The 18,752-nt window shown below is 54.7% G+C and overlaps 1 protein-coding gene across 1 annotated transcript in view; it reads right to left on the reverse strand.

Moving 5' to 3' along the window:
- The window catches only part of cdk17 (cyclin dependent kinase 17), an 85,352-nt gene that overhangs the window by 41,487 nt on the left and 25,113 nt on the right, over nucleotides 1-18,752 (reverse strand). Inside the window, exon 2 of the mRNA XM_064342551.1 lies at nucleotides 4,476-4,624. Coding sequence (XP_064198621.1) covers nucleotides 4,476-4,602 — 127 coding nt within the window. The 5' untranslated portion in view covers nucleotides 4,603-4,624. The remainder of the gene's footprint in view (nucleotides 1-4,475; nucleotides 4,625-18,752) is intronic.

Raw genomic sequence — 18,752 nt, forward strand, 5'->3', positions numbered from 1 at the left:
GGAGCGCCCAGGGAGGCCACACCGGAAGCATCGGCAGCACTTGCGCACGCTGAACAGGGCCAACGTGTGAGATTTTAATGGCACAGTTCCACTGATAAACTCTCTGGTTTTCCTCGCTCTCTGATGTGACAAAGCTCTGCGGCTCTGCCTGCAGTGCTCATCGTTTCTGTGGGGGCGGGGGGGGGGTTGAATTTCCGAGGCCAGCGAGGACGCAACGGATCATTTTAATACTTTTTTGTGTTTTTCTCGCCCCCTTAACATTCCAGCTCCGTCAGACGGTACACTCCCGAGTTACGAGATGCGTGTTCGTCCCACGAAAAGCGGAAAACCTCTTAACGGAGTAAAAACCTTGTGCACTTTTGCATTTAGACTCAAATGCCACCGTGTTTGGAAATGCCACTCCTCTGCACACGCACGCGGGCATCTGAAGGCCAGCGCGAGCGCAGCTACACCCAGCTGAGAGCAGCGGGCACCGACGCAAAACGCACTTCACTCCATCTACGTCAGAAAAACAGAAAACTTTAATAAGGGAACGAGCGGCATTACTCACAATCCTGAACTGATTTTAGAGCACTGTACGCTATTCCAAAATACAAGCTGATCCAGTTTACCGATGATTTTAATATTTCATTTTCGCCCTGGGGTACGACTCCCTCCAAGCGCACCCACGAGGGGAACAGCAAGAGGTCGAGAGTCCCAGTGAAACTGTAATGCGATATGACTGACCGGTCATGTTCCCACAGGGCTTCTGTCCTGGGTGATGTCACACGCTGTGAGGGTCTGACACATGGTCCATTCTGATAAAGACAACGAGCCATCCGCTGATCAAAACTGCTCTCTTCATCACTGCTTTCTATCATTTCTAAGCAGCATGAGAAAGGAACCAAAAATGAAAAATCGAAGGCGATTACAATGACTTAGATTACATTTTTTAAAATTACATTTTGTACACATTTCCAAATGCATATAGGATACACTTCCAATTTTAAACTTATTTTGTATCCATTTAAAAACTCAGTTTAGACCATTATTCTTGAGTCTTTCTTGTTGTTTTAACAACAAGAGACATTTAAGCCCCGTGCTTTTTGTTGTTTTAAGATCCAGTGTTACCCTAGACTACACAAGGACACAGACACCATCAATCACTGAGGAAGGCACCACACTATCACGGCCTCTTTAGCTGGCCAAACTGCCACTGGTCTGCACGTTTACACAAGAGCTTGTTGACAGAAAGATGGCGATGACACTCTGTCCATGACAAGATATACACAACCATTTGCAAGCAGCGATGAACCACCTGTCCAAAACACAGACATTCTTCTGTTATTTGGACTACAACAGCTATGCCGGAATGTGCGTCTATTGCCTCCTTAAGTACACTTAAAAATTCAAAAGGGCTCTTCACTTTAAAACGGACATTCTCCGCAGTAAATAACGTTGATTATCTCATTGTTCATCACAAACACACTGCCATTGTGACATCATGCCACTTGAAAAAAGAATCATTATAATTCTAATATTTCAAAGTCACAGAAAAAAAAAACAGATACTCTGGGGTATAACAGATCACTTTCGGGACACTTCAGTGGGAAGTCTGTTCACAGGGAGCTCCATTTCTTTTTCTTTTTTTTGCCATTTTCTCCCAAATTTAGTCGTTATACCAATTCCCCGTGTGAATCACGGTCCTGGTCGATGCGCTATCCTTCTGTCGGTCTGGGGAGGGTGTGGACTACCACATGCCAGCCTCCGATACATGTGGAGTCGCCAGCCGCTTCTTTTCACCTGACAGCAAGGAGTTTCACTGAGAGAGCGTAACGTGTGCGGAGGTTCACGCTATCTCCCCCAGATCCCCTCCCTGCTGAACAGGCGCCCCGACCAACCAGTAGGAGCCGCTAATGCAGCGATCAGGACTCATACCCTCACCGGCTTCCCACCCGCGAACACTGCCAATTGGGTTCGTAGGAACGTCTGACCGAGCCGGAAGTACCGCTGCCGGGGATTGAACCCGGGTCTCTGCGGCGGTAGGAGAGTGCTCATCGGGGAGCTCCGTTTCCACGGTAATTTGTGTTCCTTTCATCGTGTTTTTAAATCATAATTCTCTTACTGGCGTTACGCTGCTCTTACAGGCTATAATCGCTCCCACCGCCTTACCTCCACTGCTCATTAAAGGAGGAATCCGTGGGGAGAAAAGAGAAACACATCATTCGAAAAAGAAAAGAACAGCAGGAGCAGCAACGCTCGCTCACAGCGAGCAGTCTGAACCGAAGTCTAAAGCATCGGAGTACTGACGGAGTGGAAACAAGAAAAACCGCACAAACCAAATACGGAATATGAAATATCATAAGCGCAACTGCTACAACTGTACTCTTACCACGTACCAACAGGGGGAAAAAACCCACACAATTTACATTCAGGAGTGAAGAAAGTAATCAAGTCTAAAATGCTAATAATTGATAGCAATCAAGTGACTCGAGTTTGCTTAACCTGATGATTAACACATTAAACATCTTTACTCGTTAAAACGGAGACGTTGACATGGAGAGGCGCTGTCGGCTGCCTGCGCTATTCTAGGCTGTCCTTAAAATGGCTCAGTGAAGACACTGCTTCTGGAAATGCGATCGAGAGGCAATTCATCATCCACATTCTGGTGTGATAAGGGTCAACAGAATACCCCTCCGGAGTGTGAGTGTGTGTGTGTGTGTGTGTGTGTGTACATGTATATTTGTGTGTGTGTGTGTGTGTGTGTGTACATGTACATGTATGTGTGTCTGTCTGTATGTGTATGTGTATGTGTGTGTGTGTGTGTGTGCGTCTGAGCATGTATATGTGTGTGTAAATATGTGTGTGTGTGTCTGTCTGTATGTGTGTGTGTGCGTCTGAGCATGTGTGCATCTGTGTGTGCCCTTGGGTATGTGTGTGTATACGTGTATATATGCATGTAAATGTGTGTGTGTGTGTGTCTGTCTGTATGTGTATGCGTGTGTGTGTCTGTATGTGTGTGAGAGTGCGTGTGTGTGTGTGTGTGTGTGTCTGTGTGTGTGTGTGTGTAAATGTGTGTGTGTGTGTGTATGTCTGTGTCTGCCATGTGACACACAGCGGAATGCGAGGATTAACAATGGCGGGGGTTCTGGAATGCTCCGCAGCGTTGACATCACAAACAGACCCCGCCGCAGACGTGTCCCCTATCACAAACTCTGTCCCCACAATAAGGGCGCTATCAAACAGGGCCCGGGCCGCGGTGTCACAGTGAGTCATAAATCAACTTCATCCCTAACCCCCCCCCGGGGGCCAAAAACAATGGCTCTGGAAACAAAGGAAGCAGAAGAAGCGCAGCGACGGGTTTCTGCGGCAGTTCTGTCGCGCCCGGCGTCCTTCTGGTGAAGAGGAGAGAGCGGTACCCACAGCGCGTATCAGAGGAGCCTGATCCTCTCCGTCCGGAGTCCCGACCTCCGGTCACAGCGGCTCCCTCGCCGGCTGCCGCCCGCAATCCAGACATTCTTTCCGCGCTCGTCGGGAGAGAGCTCTGGCGGATCGCTGTCATCACGGCGACAGAGGGGTGCTAATTACCGCAGACCACATGAATGGCGGTGGTGGGATGGGGGTGGGGGTGGGGGGGGGGTCAGTGGAGCCTAATAAACAAGCGCTTAACACTGTTTCTAATCCTCCGGCATTCCTCGGGAGTTAGGCACATTCCGAGGCGGAGGTGGGCTACCTCGGCTGTATCGGGGCGCAGGATTGGACGAGGCGGAGGTGGGCTACCTCAGCCGTATCGGGGCGCGGGATTGGACGAGGCGGAGGGAGGAGCGTGAGGTCCACCCTGTAGCGGCTCCCAGCGCGCTTCATTAAAAGCCCGATGTGCGCTAGGCTAACGAGGCCGGAGCAGCGCGCCTCCAGGGGAGAAAGCCGCGGGACCCAGAGGCCGCGGGACCCAGAGGCCGCGGGACCCAGAGGCAGCGGGACCCAGAGGCCGCGGAACCCAGAGGCAGCGGGACCCAGAGGCCGCGGGACCCAGAGGCCGCGGGACCCAGAGGCAGCGGGACCCAGAGGCCGCGGGACCCAGAGGCAGCGGGACCCAGAGGCTGCAGGACCCAGAGGCCGCGGGCTTCCGTCCGACCGGGGCGACGTGCGGCGGGCGCTCCGAAACCATGGAAACCGCCGCGGGCGGATACGGTAACTCCGAGTGCCGCGTTGTTGGCGGGTTATGCCATGTGACCTAGCCTACAGGGACAGTCAATGTGAGCCTTCCTTCGCACTGTGGTAAAAGAGGACCTTGGTACTGTCAAGGCTAGAACGCTGTGTGAGTGCGTGCGTGCCCGTGTGTGTGCGCGTGTGTGTGAGTGAGCGTGTGTGTGTGTGTGAGTGCGTGCGTGCCCGTGTGTGTGGTGAGCATGTGTGTGTGTGTGTGCGCGCGTGTGCGTGGGCTCAGTCTGTGCGTCTCCAGCCCCAGATAAAGCCTCTGCAGGTGCGTGACTCACCGCTGTCCTTGCTGCTGCTCTCCTCGATGGTCATCTGCTCGGCCAGCTCGGACAGCGACTCGTCGATGGTCTGGCTCCCGCGCAGCGTCAGGGAGAGACGGCGCTTGAACTTCTTCATCCTCTCCATGGAGCGCTCCGGCAGGGGAGGCCTGCGGGGAGGAAGAGGAGGAGGAGGAGAACGGTTAGGAGAGTCTGGACCCAGAGATGCACACACCACACTTCCTGTGATGTTCTACAACAACACCTGATTCTAACCAACTAATGATGGTCTTCAATCAGGACCTTGACAAGTAAAATCAGGCGTCTGCACACCCACACCGGCCCTTTCGGATAAGACTGGACACCCTGGCCCTAGTGAAGCGTCACAGGGAGCCATGACCCAGTTGCCAAGGAGAAAAGGCATTAGATAATTCAGAGGAACACCCTCGGCCTGCGTACATACTTATCTATGCCCCCCCGCCACAAACACTTATGTGCCTCCATCTTCCCCGCCCTCCTGTCAAACAGGCCCGCAGAGGGACCGGGCAGCACCCCGACCCCCCCGGGGAACATTAGCGGTAAACAGAGAGCGCAGCACTTAGCGCTTTACAGCTAGCGTTAGCACTCCACACCGGCGGGAGCCCCTCCAGCAGCTGACATCACGGACGCGAATGAGACAAAAAATAAAAAATAAAAGCTTGGCGCTCTCACACTCACACTAAAACGCTTTTAACAAACTATTTTTACGCGAAAGGAAAAGCGCACCGCGGACACGCGCGCGGCTCGGCCATGAATAAAACATCCCGCGCCGCCGGCGCTACGGTTACCCAGAAACCCGCCGCACTTTTCCGCCGCCAGGGAATGGCGGGTTATTCCCGCGGCCTGCCGCCCACAGAAAAGCCAATAAAAAATACAAAAATAAATAAATAATGTTATCAGCTACAGTACGGCAGAGAGCTGGACAAACACAGGCTCATGTTACCAGCCACCGGGCTCGCGCCTTCCCTGTGTCAACACCGGCTGTGAGCTCCCTTTAAAGGCTTTTAAAAACACCTCCCCCCCCCCAAAAGCGCCAGTTTTGAAGACAGTTTTCTAGAAACAGACAGACAGCCTGGATCATCAGATCATCAGAAAGGAATGATGATTGATTTTTAAACCAAAAAGGCACAGAGCCAATCACGGGGCTGTCTTAGTGAAGCCTCCTCACTGAGCCTCTGATCCATGACTGTCCTGAGACTCCGCCCCCAGTCCTCAGCAGAGCCTTCTCATTGGTGGCAGCCAGAACAGAGGCGGGGTCAGTCATGCCGATTGGCTGTGTGGCTAACCCAGGGCTGATCACCTTTCCTACTGGTCCCACCGCCCCAAGCTCGCTCTCTCTGCCCTTTCTTCATCCCTTTATCTGAATTTATCTGAATTCTGATGTTACCACTACGGGAAAAAATAACGTTTTCCTTGATATCTATAAAATATTTCTTGAAAAGAGGAAAACTCATGTCTAGTCTCACCGAGGTTGTGAGCACTGTGATCACATCCATACAGGGCTGAATGCGTCAGGCAGCGCACAGAAGAACGTTCCAGAACATCCGCTCAGCAGCGGCTGTAAAACAGAGTGAGGAGCACAGGCTATCACCTGAGTCATGTGATCAGACCTGGCTAACGGCATTCCAAGACCAACGCGCATTACGCAAACACTACAGGCACACAACCAAATCTACAACCGAAAACACGAGCCCTGAACGCACGCGGGCAGCATCGACGGGAAGCCGCAGAAACGCACCGGACCCACGCGTTTGCCCCCCCGCACAGAGGACGGGACGGGGGGGGGGGGGGAGGGGCCTGCGGAGGGACGCGTGTGCGGATTCGCCGAGCCCCTTTGATCTGAGTGGCCCGTGACAGCCGAGAGCCGCAGAGATTTAAGAGGGGAGGCCGATACGGGACGGGGCGGAGCGTCAGATTCGGGACAGGAAACGCATGCGTGTGAGCAGGTACACGCCGGCGGTGGACTGGGGGGGGGGGGTAAGGCTGGCACAGCGGGCTCAGGCGGTCAGCGTGGGGCGGGGTGGCGGTGGTTCCAGGAGACGGGCGCCCCGCCCGGGCCACAGGAAACACCTTGAGCCCGCCGCGCGCGGGTCCCGCCCCCCGAGACGCGCCGCTTCCCCTGCTCATTGTGTTCTGAACGGGGCGCCCCGCCCCCCCCTCTCCTGCGTCACCCCCCCCCCCCCCAACCCGACCCCACCCCACCCCGACCCCACAGCCCGATAACATTCATCCTCTCGCTGCGGCACGAGCGGGAAACGGGATGGGGGAGGGGGGGGGGGGGTGTGACACACGTGGAGCACATTCGACCTCGGGGCACCGTGCTCCTGAGCGAGTACGCCAGCGAGTGTGTGTGTGTGTGTGTGTGTGTGTGCGCGTACTCTTGTGTGTGCATGCGTGGAGTGTGTGTGCGTGTGCGTGTGTGTGTGTGTGTGTGTGCATGCGTGGAGTGTGTGTGTGTGTGTGTGTGTGTGTGTGTGTGTGAGGTGCGTGCACGTGCCTCAGGAAGGTAAGGTGTCACTGAAAGCAGGTGAAACCGCAGGAAGTGTGTGTTGCCAGAGAGGAGAGAGCAGGAGATACAAGCTCTGCACAGGGAGGGAAGGAGAGAGAAAGAAGGAGAGAGAGAGAGAGAGAGAGAGAGAGAGAGAGAGAGAGAGAGAGAGAGAGAGAGAGAGAGAGAGAGAGAGAGAGAGAGAGAGAGAGAGAGAGAGAGAGAGAGATCCTGCACAGGGAGGAAAAACCAAGCAGCCCATTCCTGCTTCACTGGAGCATACGCAGAGAGGAGGACATGTGAGAACATGTGGGTGGGAGAGAGAGAGAGAGAGAGGGGGAGAGGGGGGAGGGGGAGAGAGAGTGAAGAGAGAGAGGGAGAGAGGGAGAGATAGCGAGAGACTGACACAGAAAGAGAGAGAGAGTAATGATGCAGAAACGCTTCTGGGCACAGCGGGCGGGCGGGAGCGCAGGGGGGCGGTGGGACGGCACGGCGGGGTCTGGAAGGGTGGCGTTTTGCGCACAGGGCGCTACACAAGGGAGCGGACGACAGACGGCCCGCCGACATCAGAGCGTAACCGGCGCCACGGAAACACCGCACGCCTGTCCGGGAGGGCTCCGGGAACAAGGGGGGAGGGGCCAGGCCTGTCACCAGGAAGGAATATCCGTTTGCCCATTGGCCGAGCCCAACGGATCGCAGAAACCTCCCCCCGCGAGGGTGGGGGGGGTCCCTCGAAGCACACGCAGCTCTGCCAAGGAAAACCGCGCAGCTCCGTCCAAACGCAGGGCCCGGCGCGTAAATCTTGACGTCCTAACGTGGGGAGTCACGACCCTCCTCCAGCGGGACGCCCACGCAGCTGCAGACGCGGCGCGAGAGAAAAGAGAAGTCAGCCGTAACCGCGGTGCGTGAGCCTGGCTTCCAAACGCCGCTTCTTTCTTCTCTTTTCTTTTTTTTTCCCCCCCAGAAGCATGTCAGGGGAACATGGCTGAGCGTGCTCAGTGCGGGTGGGGTGGCTCCCCCACACACAGAGCCTGACAGAGTCGGGGGGAAGGGGGGGGACGCAGTCGGCAGTGTGTTTTTTGACCCTCTGATGACACATGACAGCGGGGTGGTGTTTGCAGCAGGAAGTCAGCGCTCCGCACCGCAGCCGCTCACACACAAGCTGCTCGTTTCCTCTTTTCGACCAGAGCCCTGAGGAGAGCGGCGGCGGGGACCAGAGAGAGCCGCTCTGTCCGAGCGGAGCGCCGCGGGGTCGTCTGTCCGCCATGCGTAACCCGGAGACACGGTCCCGAGGGACGCAGGGGGGGGGGCGGGTGGGACGGGCGGCCCGGGCTGGATCAGGCCCCCCCCCGGCCCGCTTCCACTCGGGCCCACATTACTGACCGAGCGCTCTTCCATTGATTCCCCCTGATTCACACGGGCCGATTGGATGGCTCAGGCGACACACCAGCGATCGCTAATTCATACTCCTCTCTCCCTCTCTCTCTCTCTCTCTCTCTCAGGGGCACGCTGAGAGCTCCCGGCGCACAGGCAGAGTGGGATTTAAGTGGGCCCTCGGAGGCTAATGTGCTGGTTTTTGGGTAAACGTTCAGCGAGAGCGACGGCTGCTCTCGGCGTTAATGCAGCGCATCACTGACACAGCCGGGCCGTAAATCAGCGAACAACTGACCGCAAAAGTAACTGCGACTGTAAAAGCCGACGCTTTCTCTGCCTCACACTTCAGCAGGCTTATTAAAGGCCGATATCTCACATTAATAAGGACAGAGGACCCAAACCCACACGCTCCTCCACTGGGCAGAAACAGGAGACGCACACCAGCACACAGGCACGGCGCAGTTTCTCTTTCTCTCTGAAGCAGAGCTTCTTCCCCGGACTGTTTGTGACGAAAATCTGTCCACTCAACAGCTTTAATCGAAATGACGCCGTAGGACTCGAATGTTTTGGGGAAATACTGGCTGGATCAGCGAAAGCGTGTGATACGCTGACGTGTTGCATTCCCGGCTCCACCGGGTCAGCATGTGCACGCTAATTAGAGACTTCAGACGCTCTGCGCAGCGCTGTTTTTAACCAAAAGCACAGAAATGAGGGAGCCATCGCACCCCTACTTTAAAATGTTCACAGGAAGAAAAAAAAAGAATATCCCGGAAAAGTGGTGATGAGGAAGAGGAGGCCTTCATGACCTCCCTCCAAGCCCCCCCCGCTCCGCTCCATCCAATTAAATTTCACCTGATCGCAGTGGAAGTCTGGAGCAGCGGCTCTTTGATGTTGTACTCCTCGGCGGGGTGGGGGGGGGGTTGTGGGTGGGGGGAGACAGGCAGACGCAACCAGATTTTTCCCCCTCAAGGGAGAGAGAGAGAGAGAGGGGGAGAGAAACCTGTTCTGCATGCGCAATCTGGACTTTTCAGTTCAGAGCAGCAGCGTGGAGCAGCGGTAAGAGAGCAGCAGTGCGGAGCAGTGGTCTGAGCAGAAGTTCACTAATCACCAAGAGCAGTGATATAATTCAGAAGATCTGGGGTTTAAAAAGCCAACAACAAACACGTTTTTTTTTCCCAGCAAAGTCTGAAGCAGAAAAAAGGTGAGAAATGGCAGAAAGGGAGTCTCACATAGCAAAGTCTGGCAGGAGAACACAGGTGGGCAGGCAGGTATGAAATCACCGACCCGCGTGCGAATTACACCGCGCATTTACACACATCTCGCCCAAAACCGTCAATGGCGCTCAGCTCATTTCTGCCCGCTGTGCGTAGGGAAGGCGAAGGCCACTCCAGCCAAGGTAAGAGCGATCTGAACCGACGTTAAAAGCAAACACGCAGCACTGCAGCTCGGAAAGCCTGCCGGACTGTGAGGGGTTCCCGTGGCAACACAGGAGGGCCAGAGCGGTCGTTTCCTGTGGGGCCCGTAACCGTTGGCGGCCCGGTGAGGCGCCACACAGCGCGGCTCTCTGGTTCTATGGTGCCGCACGCTGGAGAGTGACCTGGTTAGAGGAAGATGAGTCGATGGCGATGTGAAGCTGGGCACTGCTTCAGTGAAACGGACGCGAGCCTCGGGGGGACTGCGGGGGGGGGGGGGGGGGGAGGGGGGGTGGTTTCTGGAAGTGGCCGTGCCACAGGCTATGTGTGTGCGTGTGCGTGTGTGTGTGACTGTCCCACTTATGCGCTGGAAGTGTGTCAGAGGCAGGCCGGCCGGCCGGCTGTCACCAGCTCTGAAAACAGGCTATGGGGAAAGGGGGGGCGGGGGGATCACAAAAATGTCCCTCAACCTGAAAACTTCATGTTCCTTCAGGCGCCCAGAGGACGGCCAGCGAAAGAGAGAGAGAGAGAGAGAGAGAGAGAGAGAGAGAGAGAGGGGCGGGTATCCCTACAGCAGCTGCCTGCTGCCTGAACATGGCCAGAGGTCACGAGCCACCTTTCCTGTTACGCCCATCCCCCTCCCCCAGCCCCCCTCCCCCAGCCCAAAATGAAACCCTACCACGCCGCTTTTCCATTGCTCAGGACAAGAAATGCGAAACCCAAACCTGCTCTGGCCTAAACCCCCCCCCCCCCGCCCCCCCGACCCCCCGCCCGCATAGACAACACGCGCCCTCATGCATATTCATCTCCGCATCATCAAACCTGGCGCTAAGCGCTTCCGTCGCGGGACGTCTGCTCGCACTGCATCGTGGGTAACGCGGTTCCCTTTCAAAGAGCGCTCAATTAGGCCGGGGGGGGAGAGGCAGACTTCAAAGGGGTCCCCGTGGGAGCCGGGGCGGTGATGGCGGGTTGCGTTTAATTAGGCCTGGGCTCGGGGGGCGCCTGGGTAACGGAGCCTCAAATGCACACCCCCGCACCGCCAACGCACACCCCAGCGCTAAAGGTCAGCCCAGCACACCGAGCGGTGTTTCAGCGAGCTGGATACCTCACACAGACAGGGGCACGTCTGATTCGCTCCAGAGTAGCGCAGTTCTGCCACACGAGCAGGCTGCCTCAGTATCAGCTCTGCGGTAGCAACAGCAAATAGCACAAGCCCATCGGGGCGGCAGTGTAGAATAATAATGGGTAAGGAACGGGTCTTGTAACCTAAAGGTCATAGGTTCGATTCCCGGGTAGGACACTGCAGTTGTACCCTTGAGCAAGGTACTTAACCTGCATTGCTTCAGTATATATCCAGCTGTGTAAATGGATTCTATGTAAAAGAAAAGAAAAAAAAAGAAGAAGTTGTGTAAGTCACTCCGGATAAGAGCGTCAGCTAAATGCCAGTAATGTAAAGTAACAAGCTATTCTGTTTATGCTAATGCAAAACGTCCCGGCAAGATTTCGGGATGAGCGCTTTCATTCACTTGCATTTCCCCGTCCCGCACTGAGGCAGTTTTACCACCTCCGTAAATCCTCTCAGGCTTTTCGCACAGGGGGCGTAAAACGCACCAATCAGAGAGGGCCCTTTATCAGCAGGTCCCACCCTGGCCTGGCTCTCTACACATCTGAGGAATGCGGCCTCTTCCACTCAGAGGGCTGCAGAGGCGACAGCGCCGTTCGCCGCTGGGGAAATAAAACCCGGGTTACAGTCACAGCTACCGCCTCCTTTCCAGAAGCTTCCGTGACTATACATTATGAAACACGCAGAAAAAAAAATTGATATTTACAAGACGTCTGGTCAGATATTGCAGATACCGCATACATGTGATCAATTTTATTGATATCGTACATCAAACATTTTTATGGACCTGTAGTATTAGTGCAGTAGAGACTTCTTACTTTGAACTACAGCAGAGCCTCGGATATACACACCTGAGATCTACGGACTCTCCGGTCCACACAACGCTCCGTGAATGCAAAGGTAGCTCATGCAGACACGCCACAGGCTATCCATCTCCTCGCTATCCCTCATGCAGAAATACAAACATTCATCTCTCTCCATCGCTTAAACATTGAAAAAGTACAAAAAAATCAGACAAAGGGCCACACCTATGACTACAGCTAAAAAAAAATCCAATGTGGGAAAATTAGGTCCATTAGTCCATGAGTCCAATGAAAGCAGGTCACGGAAAAGCGATGTAGCCCAGAAGAAAGCCCAGGTCTCAGTGTTTGGAGTCACGTTAAAAGTTGTGAGCATTTCTAACTCTTAAAATTCCCAGTTTTCCTAGATGAGCCACAGGGCTGAAGCGGAGTCCTGCACCAGCACCAAGCCCCACGCACCGGGCCCACCATGCCCCGCCCGACGCGGCCCGTCGCCACGAACACGACTCCACGGCAACGCGGGCGTCTCCATGGCAACCGGAGCTGGCGCCGTGCCGAGGCGCTGGCGCTGGCGGCCCCTCATTACCGCGCGTCTCCCGGCTCGCGGGCCCCCGGAGGCCGAGGTAACCGCCGCGCGGAGCTGTAGAGAGGGCCCCGAGACAGCAGCCAATCAGGGACTCACCCACCGCCCCCGAGCGCACCTCTTAAGGTGAGAGCACTGCGGGGAAGGGGGGGGGGGTCTGGTTCCCTGTGGTCCCAGGGCTGGGGCACAGTCAGCACCCTGATAGTCTGGCCCAGGGGAGATGTAGCTCAGGGCCCATCTGTTTGCTCCAGATCAGCCTCGGTAATCTGTGCTGATATCATGTTCTAGCCATTCTCAGCCATGACTGAGGTCTGACCGGCAGCCTCTCCGAATCCCAGCCAAAAATCAGACAGGATGACATCAGCCACCCCCCTGCAAACACAGGCAACAGTACAGCACCACAGGGCACTGTGTAGCAAAAGCCAAGCTGTTCGGAGGGAGAAAAATGTGTTTGAGGAAGAGGGAGAGTCACTGAAGAAAGGGATGTGTGTGTGCATAATGTATAGGTGTGTGTGTGCCTGTGCTTGTGTGCATGTTTGAGTGTGTGTGTGCTTGCGTGTGTGTGCCTGTGTTTGTGTGTGTGCAATGTATAGGTGTGTGTGTGTTTATGTGCGTGCGTGTGTGTGCCTGTGCTTGTGTGCATGTTTGAGTGTGTGTGTGTTTGCGTGTGTGTGCGTGCGAGTGTGTGTGTGTGCGAGCGCGCGCAAAAGAGAATGTGACTGTGGGTGTGAGAGAGGAGAGGGACGGAATGTTTGAGAGAGAGAGAATGAGTGTGATTATGTGCGAGAGGCAGAGAATGTGTTTGTGGGGCAGCTGAACAATGTTTTTGTGTTTGTCTAAGGGGCATGAAATCACCAGATTCCCCAGCCTCTCCCAGCTGTGCTGCGCCCCAGGGTCCCAGCGGGCACCAGGAGGAGCCGCGCAGGCCTGCAGCGGCCCTATGGCGGCACAGTATACAGAGCTCTTCTTCTCCACCGTCCAACAAGGCCCATTTTCATTGGCCGCTCCCTCCAGTATTGCATTCCATAAATGGCAGGGGCCGATCCCACTGCTGCAGAAGATGCAGGCTGCTGTAAAAGCTCCACAGAGTTGAGGTGCCACAAGAGCTACACGTTGTGCGGAGAAGCTCTTATTTAAATTACAACTCCGCATCGATCAACACTCCCCTCTGAAATAGTCAAAGGCACAAAAGAAGGCCATGAAAACACAATCCACCTGATAGAACAGATCATTTAGAGCTGCTGTCCTCTATGAGGTACGAGGACCACGGAGAAGAGAGTTCTGGCCTAGGGACTGGGGGGGGGGGCGGGTGTCTTTCAATTCACTGGTTGCAGCAGCCTTCAATGCTGGGTTGGTAGGATGGTAAGTACACATAACCACACATAACCAAACCACACAAAGCATGTCATGAAGCAGGAAGTCTCATGCTAGATTTGAGGTATTTACTCATGTGGTACCAACCACTATAATCACATGTTTTTTACTGGGTGAGGATTTCAGAATAATCTTATTCCTTTTAGATACGCCTTTCTAGAAGGGATCAAGGTTAGCTTTCTGGAGGTCTACCTGCTCCCCCATGCAGTTTTACGGGGGGCTCCACCTGGAATGCTTGTATGCCTCCACTTGGAGAGACAAATATTCCTCCTCACCTCTGCATGTTTAATTATTGGGGACCTGCTGAGGGGGGGTGGGGGGTGGGGAGGGGATTGGGGGGGAGGGGTTAACCAGCTGAGGTTTCAAGTAATTTCAGTCAAAGAGATTTAGACCTCGTGGGGCAAAAAAAAAAATGAAAAGAGAAAAGGCCACCTGTCACCTGGCCTACTGTCCCGTCTAAGTCCAGTCCAAAGAGCCACCTGCTGCTGTCAGCAGTACCTGGGAGTAACTGCACTGACCCCCTGCCCCCAGCCCTGTGATCCCCCAGCCCTGCACTTCAAAAGCAGGGCAGCACATGAAAGCCCACAGGAGCCACAGGCCCCATTACTCATGGGACGCGGCGGCGGCGGCGGCGGGGTGGGCGGGCTCGCCCTCGGCCAGCGTGGAGCGGGTCTCGGGTTTCCGGAACTTTCTCTCTCTCCGGAACGGAGTAACGGTAGAAGAAAGACGACACCCTTTTCGAGTTAACAAGCAGTCGCCCCCTCTTGACCCCCCCCGCCCCCACAACCCCGCAGCTAAAATGTGATACCTGTACTGGAGGAGGAAGGCGCATCTGAAGAGCTGAACGCATAAATCACACAGACACACACCCTCAAAGACACCGATCCCAGTGGGTTCACAAACAGCTGCCTTTTCACGAAACATAATCACACGTTTATTTCGCTGCATCTCCCGCATCATCCATTAATAACCTCCGTTGTGACATCATGCCCAGCGGTGGCAGAGGCTCTTCCTGCACACTGATCTGGAGCCGGATCATAGCTGATGCAAGCAGTCGCAAGCCGGGTCCCCAAATCAACCCGCCTGTATCCCCCAGCCCCGTAAGGCCTCCTGCTGCGCCCGTCCCGTGTGTTAAATTAGCCGTTCCGGTTTCGGCTCGCTAAAGCTAACGGTGTTCCGGACTCCAGCCGCCAGAACACGACCGACACCGGAGAGGGAGCGATGACAGATCACCCCCCCCTCCACCCCCCCACACTCCTCAAAGATCAGAGGCTCGCGAGCGCGATGTGAAGAAGCCGCAAGCAGACGTGACTGATAGTGACGTTTGGGAGTTCTTCAGTCAAATCCCCCCGCCATCAGAGCGAAGGGCAGCGGTCCCGGGAACCGAAGAGGAAGCAGCGGCGCTGCACGTTTTCGATGTGCCTCGTAAAACGAGCGGCTCGGGACACGAGGGAGCGCGGCGGGTACTTACTGACCCCGTCCCGTACCGACGCGGGCGCGCTCACGCTTTCGGGATGAACTCCGCTGAACCCCCGGCGGCTCCCCGGGCAGGAGACCAAATGTGAAAGAGGAACCCGGAGCCGTGGGAGTGCGAATAAAAACCCGCAGCTCTCCAGCCTGCAGCTGCCAACAGGCTGGTGTATTAAGACTTACACGACACACACACACACACACACACACACACACATACCTCAGAGCCGGCACCACACACACACACACACACACACACATACCTCAGAGCCGGCACCACCACACACACACACACACACACACACACACACACATACCTCAGAGCCTGCACCACACACACACACACACACACACACACACACCCCTCAGAGCCTGCACCACACACACACACACACCCCTCAGAGCCAGCACCACACACACACACACACACACACACACACACACATACCTCAGAGCCGGCACCACACACACACACACACACACACACACACACACACACACCAATGCACACTAACATGACACACACACAAACCCCCCACAGAGCCTGCACCACACACACACACACACACAGACAGACACACAGTTCATGCACACAGATCCACTTCGATAGTTAAATTTGCTTTTGATTTCCGGGACATTTACGGGTTACAGTGCACGTGTGAAAGGGGCTTCACAGCAGGCAGCTGTACTGCCACCAGAGAACAGGGCGCTCATATTAGCATAAGCATTAGGTGGTACTCCGCAATAACAAGCTGCTCGTCCAGCTCAACTGGGTGACAAAGGCTACCCACACAGCTGGCCTCTTTGGAGGAGGTTCATTCTAGGTGAACATGAGGGGTTGTTTGTCACTAGGGAAGAAAAAAAAATCCCAAAAAGTATCAAGGATATAAAACACTCGTATTTTTCAAGACCGGCCAGATTCTGTATTAATGACCGGGTTCCACGTCCACTACCGGATTCTGCGATTCTGTCCTACACATTCTGGGCACCGTGGAAACCAAAAGGCCCAACATCATCACCACCGCAGATGGGACAAAAGCAGATGGGATATCAGCTCAGTGTCTGCTTTTGGGCCAATGAAAAGCCACCATTAGGGTGCCTCTGCAACAGAGCCAGGGAGCCACCGATCTGCACCAAGCCTGGCCTCACAGGGACGCACACACCATTTACAATACCAGGAATCTAAAAGAAAAATTAATCCGACAGCTGAAGAGAAGCAAACGTACTATACTATCAAAGGTGAGAATGTCCTTAGTACAGTAAATACAGGACAACTGCAGCTTGTCCTTAGTACAGTAAATACAGGACGACTGCAGCTGAGGTGGTCACAGAGAGCACGAGGCCCCAGGAGCACGTCCACCTGTTCAGCGCGTCTGACAAAAACAAACACAATGTGCAGAGCACTCCTCCGGATGGCCATAACCCATTAACCCAGTAACACTAACCCAGCAAACACCTGCGTTTCCCAGCGCCCGTCCAGCTTCCCAGTTATACAACGAGCCATTTCGGCGCGCCAGGGGTCGCTGCCTCCGGGCAACCAATCTAATTAGCAGGTGGCAACTGGGTCACCGGCTCAAACGCCGCTCTGAGAATAAACAAGCGATCAGGCTCGCGGGGCAAGTGTGAGATCTGACAGTTTTCAGTGGCATGCCCATTTGGGATTTAGAGCGAAACCCATTCCAGGTTTCATCAGCACCTGATAAAATAATGACCCCCCCCCCCCCCTACCCTCCCCCTTTAGTCCCCCCCCCCGCCGCCCAGCCCCTGCCGCCTCATGGCTAAAGGAACAGGAATATCCTGTTGGTGACTGGAGCTGTTTTGCGCGGGCGTTCGTGGCTAATTACAGTCATTAGCGAACCCTGTGACACCAGCAGTGGCCGAGGGCCCCGGTGAGACTGCGGGAAAACAGCAGGACCGCGGCGCTGCTGCAAAAACACCGCCCGGTCGGCAGCTGGGCCCGTGTGAAACGCCGCGTTGTCCAGGCAACACGGGCACAGACCTTCAGCCAGCCAGAGACGTGCGCACGTACTTACGGTCCTCCCATTTCTGCAAGCGTGCGTTCCAGAAAACTGAAGCATGCTAACAGGAAAAACAGTTCAGGAGCACATCTACTAACGAGGGATGCATTGGTGTGCTGCAAAACTTACTAGCGCACGTTGGAAATAAAATGTTTGCGTAGAGCCCTGTCTCCGCCTTTCGGAAACTCGACTCACCAGCCTATAGCAAAGCGCTGTGGGAGACGCGTGATGTCGGGTGCGACCGAACAGGCAGAACCTGCGTCGCACGATCCCGCCGTGACATCTCTACGCGACGGGACAGATCGCGCCGGCTAGCCGTGCCAGCTGTGAAACCACAGCAGTCTGAGGTGCGCTCGCTGCGGTTTTCACTGCGGTTTGTTTGCTTTACATGCCATACGTGTTTTTTTTTTACACGCCAGTCTAAAGGACGAAAGTAAACAGGCTCTCCGATTACAACTGTGATAGCGTGGATGAGCATATATATGCAGCTTAGAGAGCACTGCCTCAACTCTTTTTTTTTCACTCCTGATTTGTTGTCTTAAATCTGCCTGAAACAGGTCACCATACACCTTTCCTTGGTTCACTGGACTGTTCCTGTATTCCCTAGAGAAAGCTGTACGGGGGGGGGGGGGGGTTAATATCAGCTGTGGCCTGGCCATGCTGCACAGTGAATGCAGCAGACGGGCCTGCTGCGTGATGCATGCACTGTGGTGCGTAAAGAGGGATGCACAGGAACAGCTGCCGTGCTCCCTCAGCGATAAGCACTTCCTGTTTGCTCAAATTATAAAAGCGCACGGCAACATGCGCACACAGGAAGCGCTGCAGCTCGCACCTTCGAGCAGCTGTCCGTAAAAAAAGCCACCGTGAGACAGCCCGGCACATCCGACGCACGCAACACCAGCAGCTGAACCAAAACAAACCAGATCCGTGCCCTGCATTGTGAACACAGTATTACAGCATTCCCACCAACAATCTCACCGTTTCATAACACAGCCAGTAGGCTAAAAACACGTCTCACTGGGTAAGGTTTAGCCACAAAACATATTTAACATAACATAACATTACATGAATGTCAAGAACAGGCCATTCAGTCCAACAGTGCTCGCCATTTTCCTGACTAAATTAGTGCCCTGATTACCTACAGACTAGATGGTATCCAACACTGTATCAAGCCTGGTCTTGAAAATCCCCAGAGTTTCTGCCTCTACAACATGAGCTGGCAGGCTATTCCACACATTGACTACTCTTTGCCTTTTTCTGGAACAAAACAACACTGCACCAGAGTTGTTTTGTTAATCCAGAGTTTTTACACCAGAGTTTTTACATCTCAAACAGCAGCCCAGAAGTGCCACAGGGTCTGCAGGGTTTCTATCCTTTCAATGAGCAGCCAAGGAAGCCCCACGAAACAATGCGTTTGGACTTTCAGCCAATCAATGACCTGAATTAAGCACTTAAATGCTTAAACGCAGCAGACGCTGCGGCCCTGATGGATTTTAAATTGAGACGTCTGGTTCACAGCATTGCTTCGTTTAGACAGCGCCTGAGAGGCATCGCAGAGCAGGCGCGCATTATCACAGTAAACAACCTGCCAGCGCCGCCAGCAAAGGCTCCTTCAAA

Source organism: Anguilla rostrata, chromosome 7 (assembly GCF_018555375.3).
Source record: "Anguilla rostrata isolate EN2019 chromosome 7, ASM1855537v3, whole genome shotgun sequence".
NCBI lineage: Eukaryota > Metazoa > Chordata > Actinopteri > Anguilliformes > Anguillidae > Anguilla > Anguilla rostrata.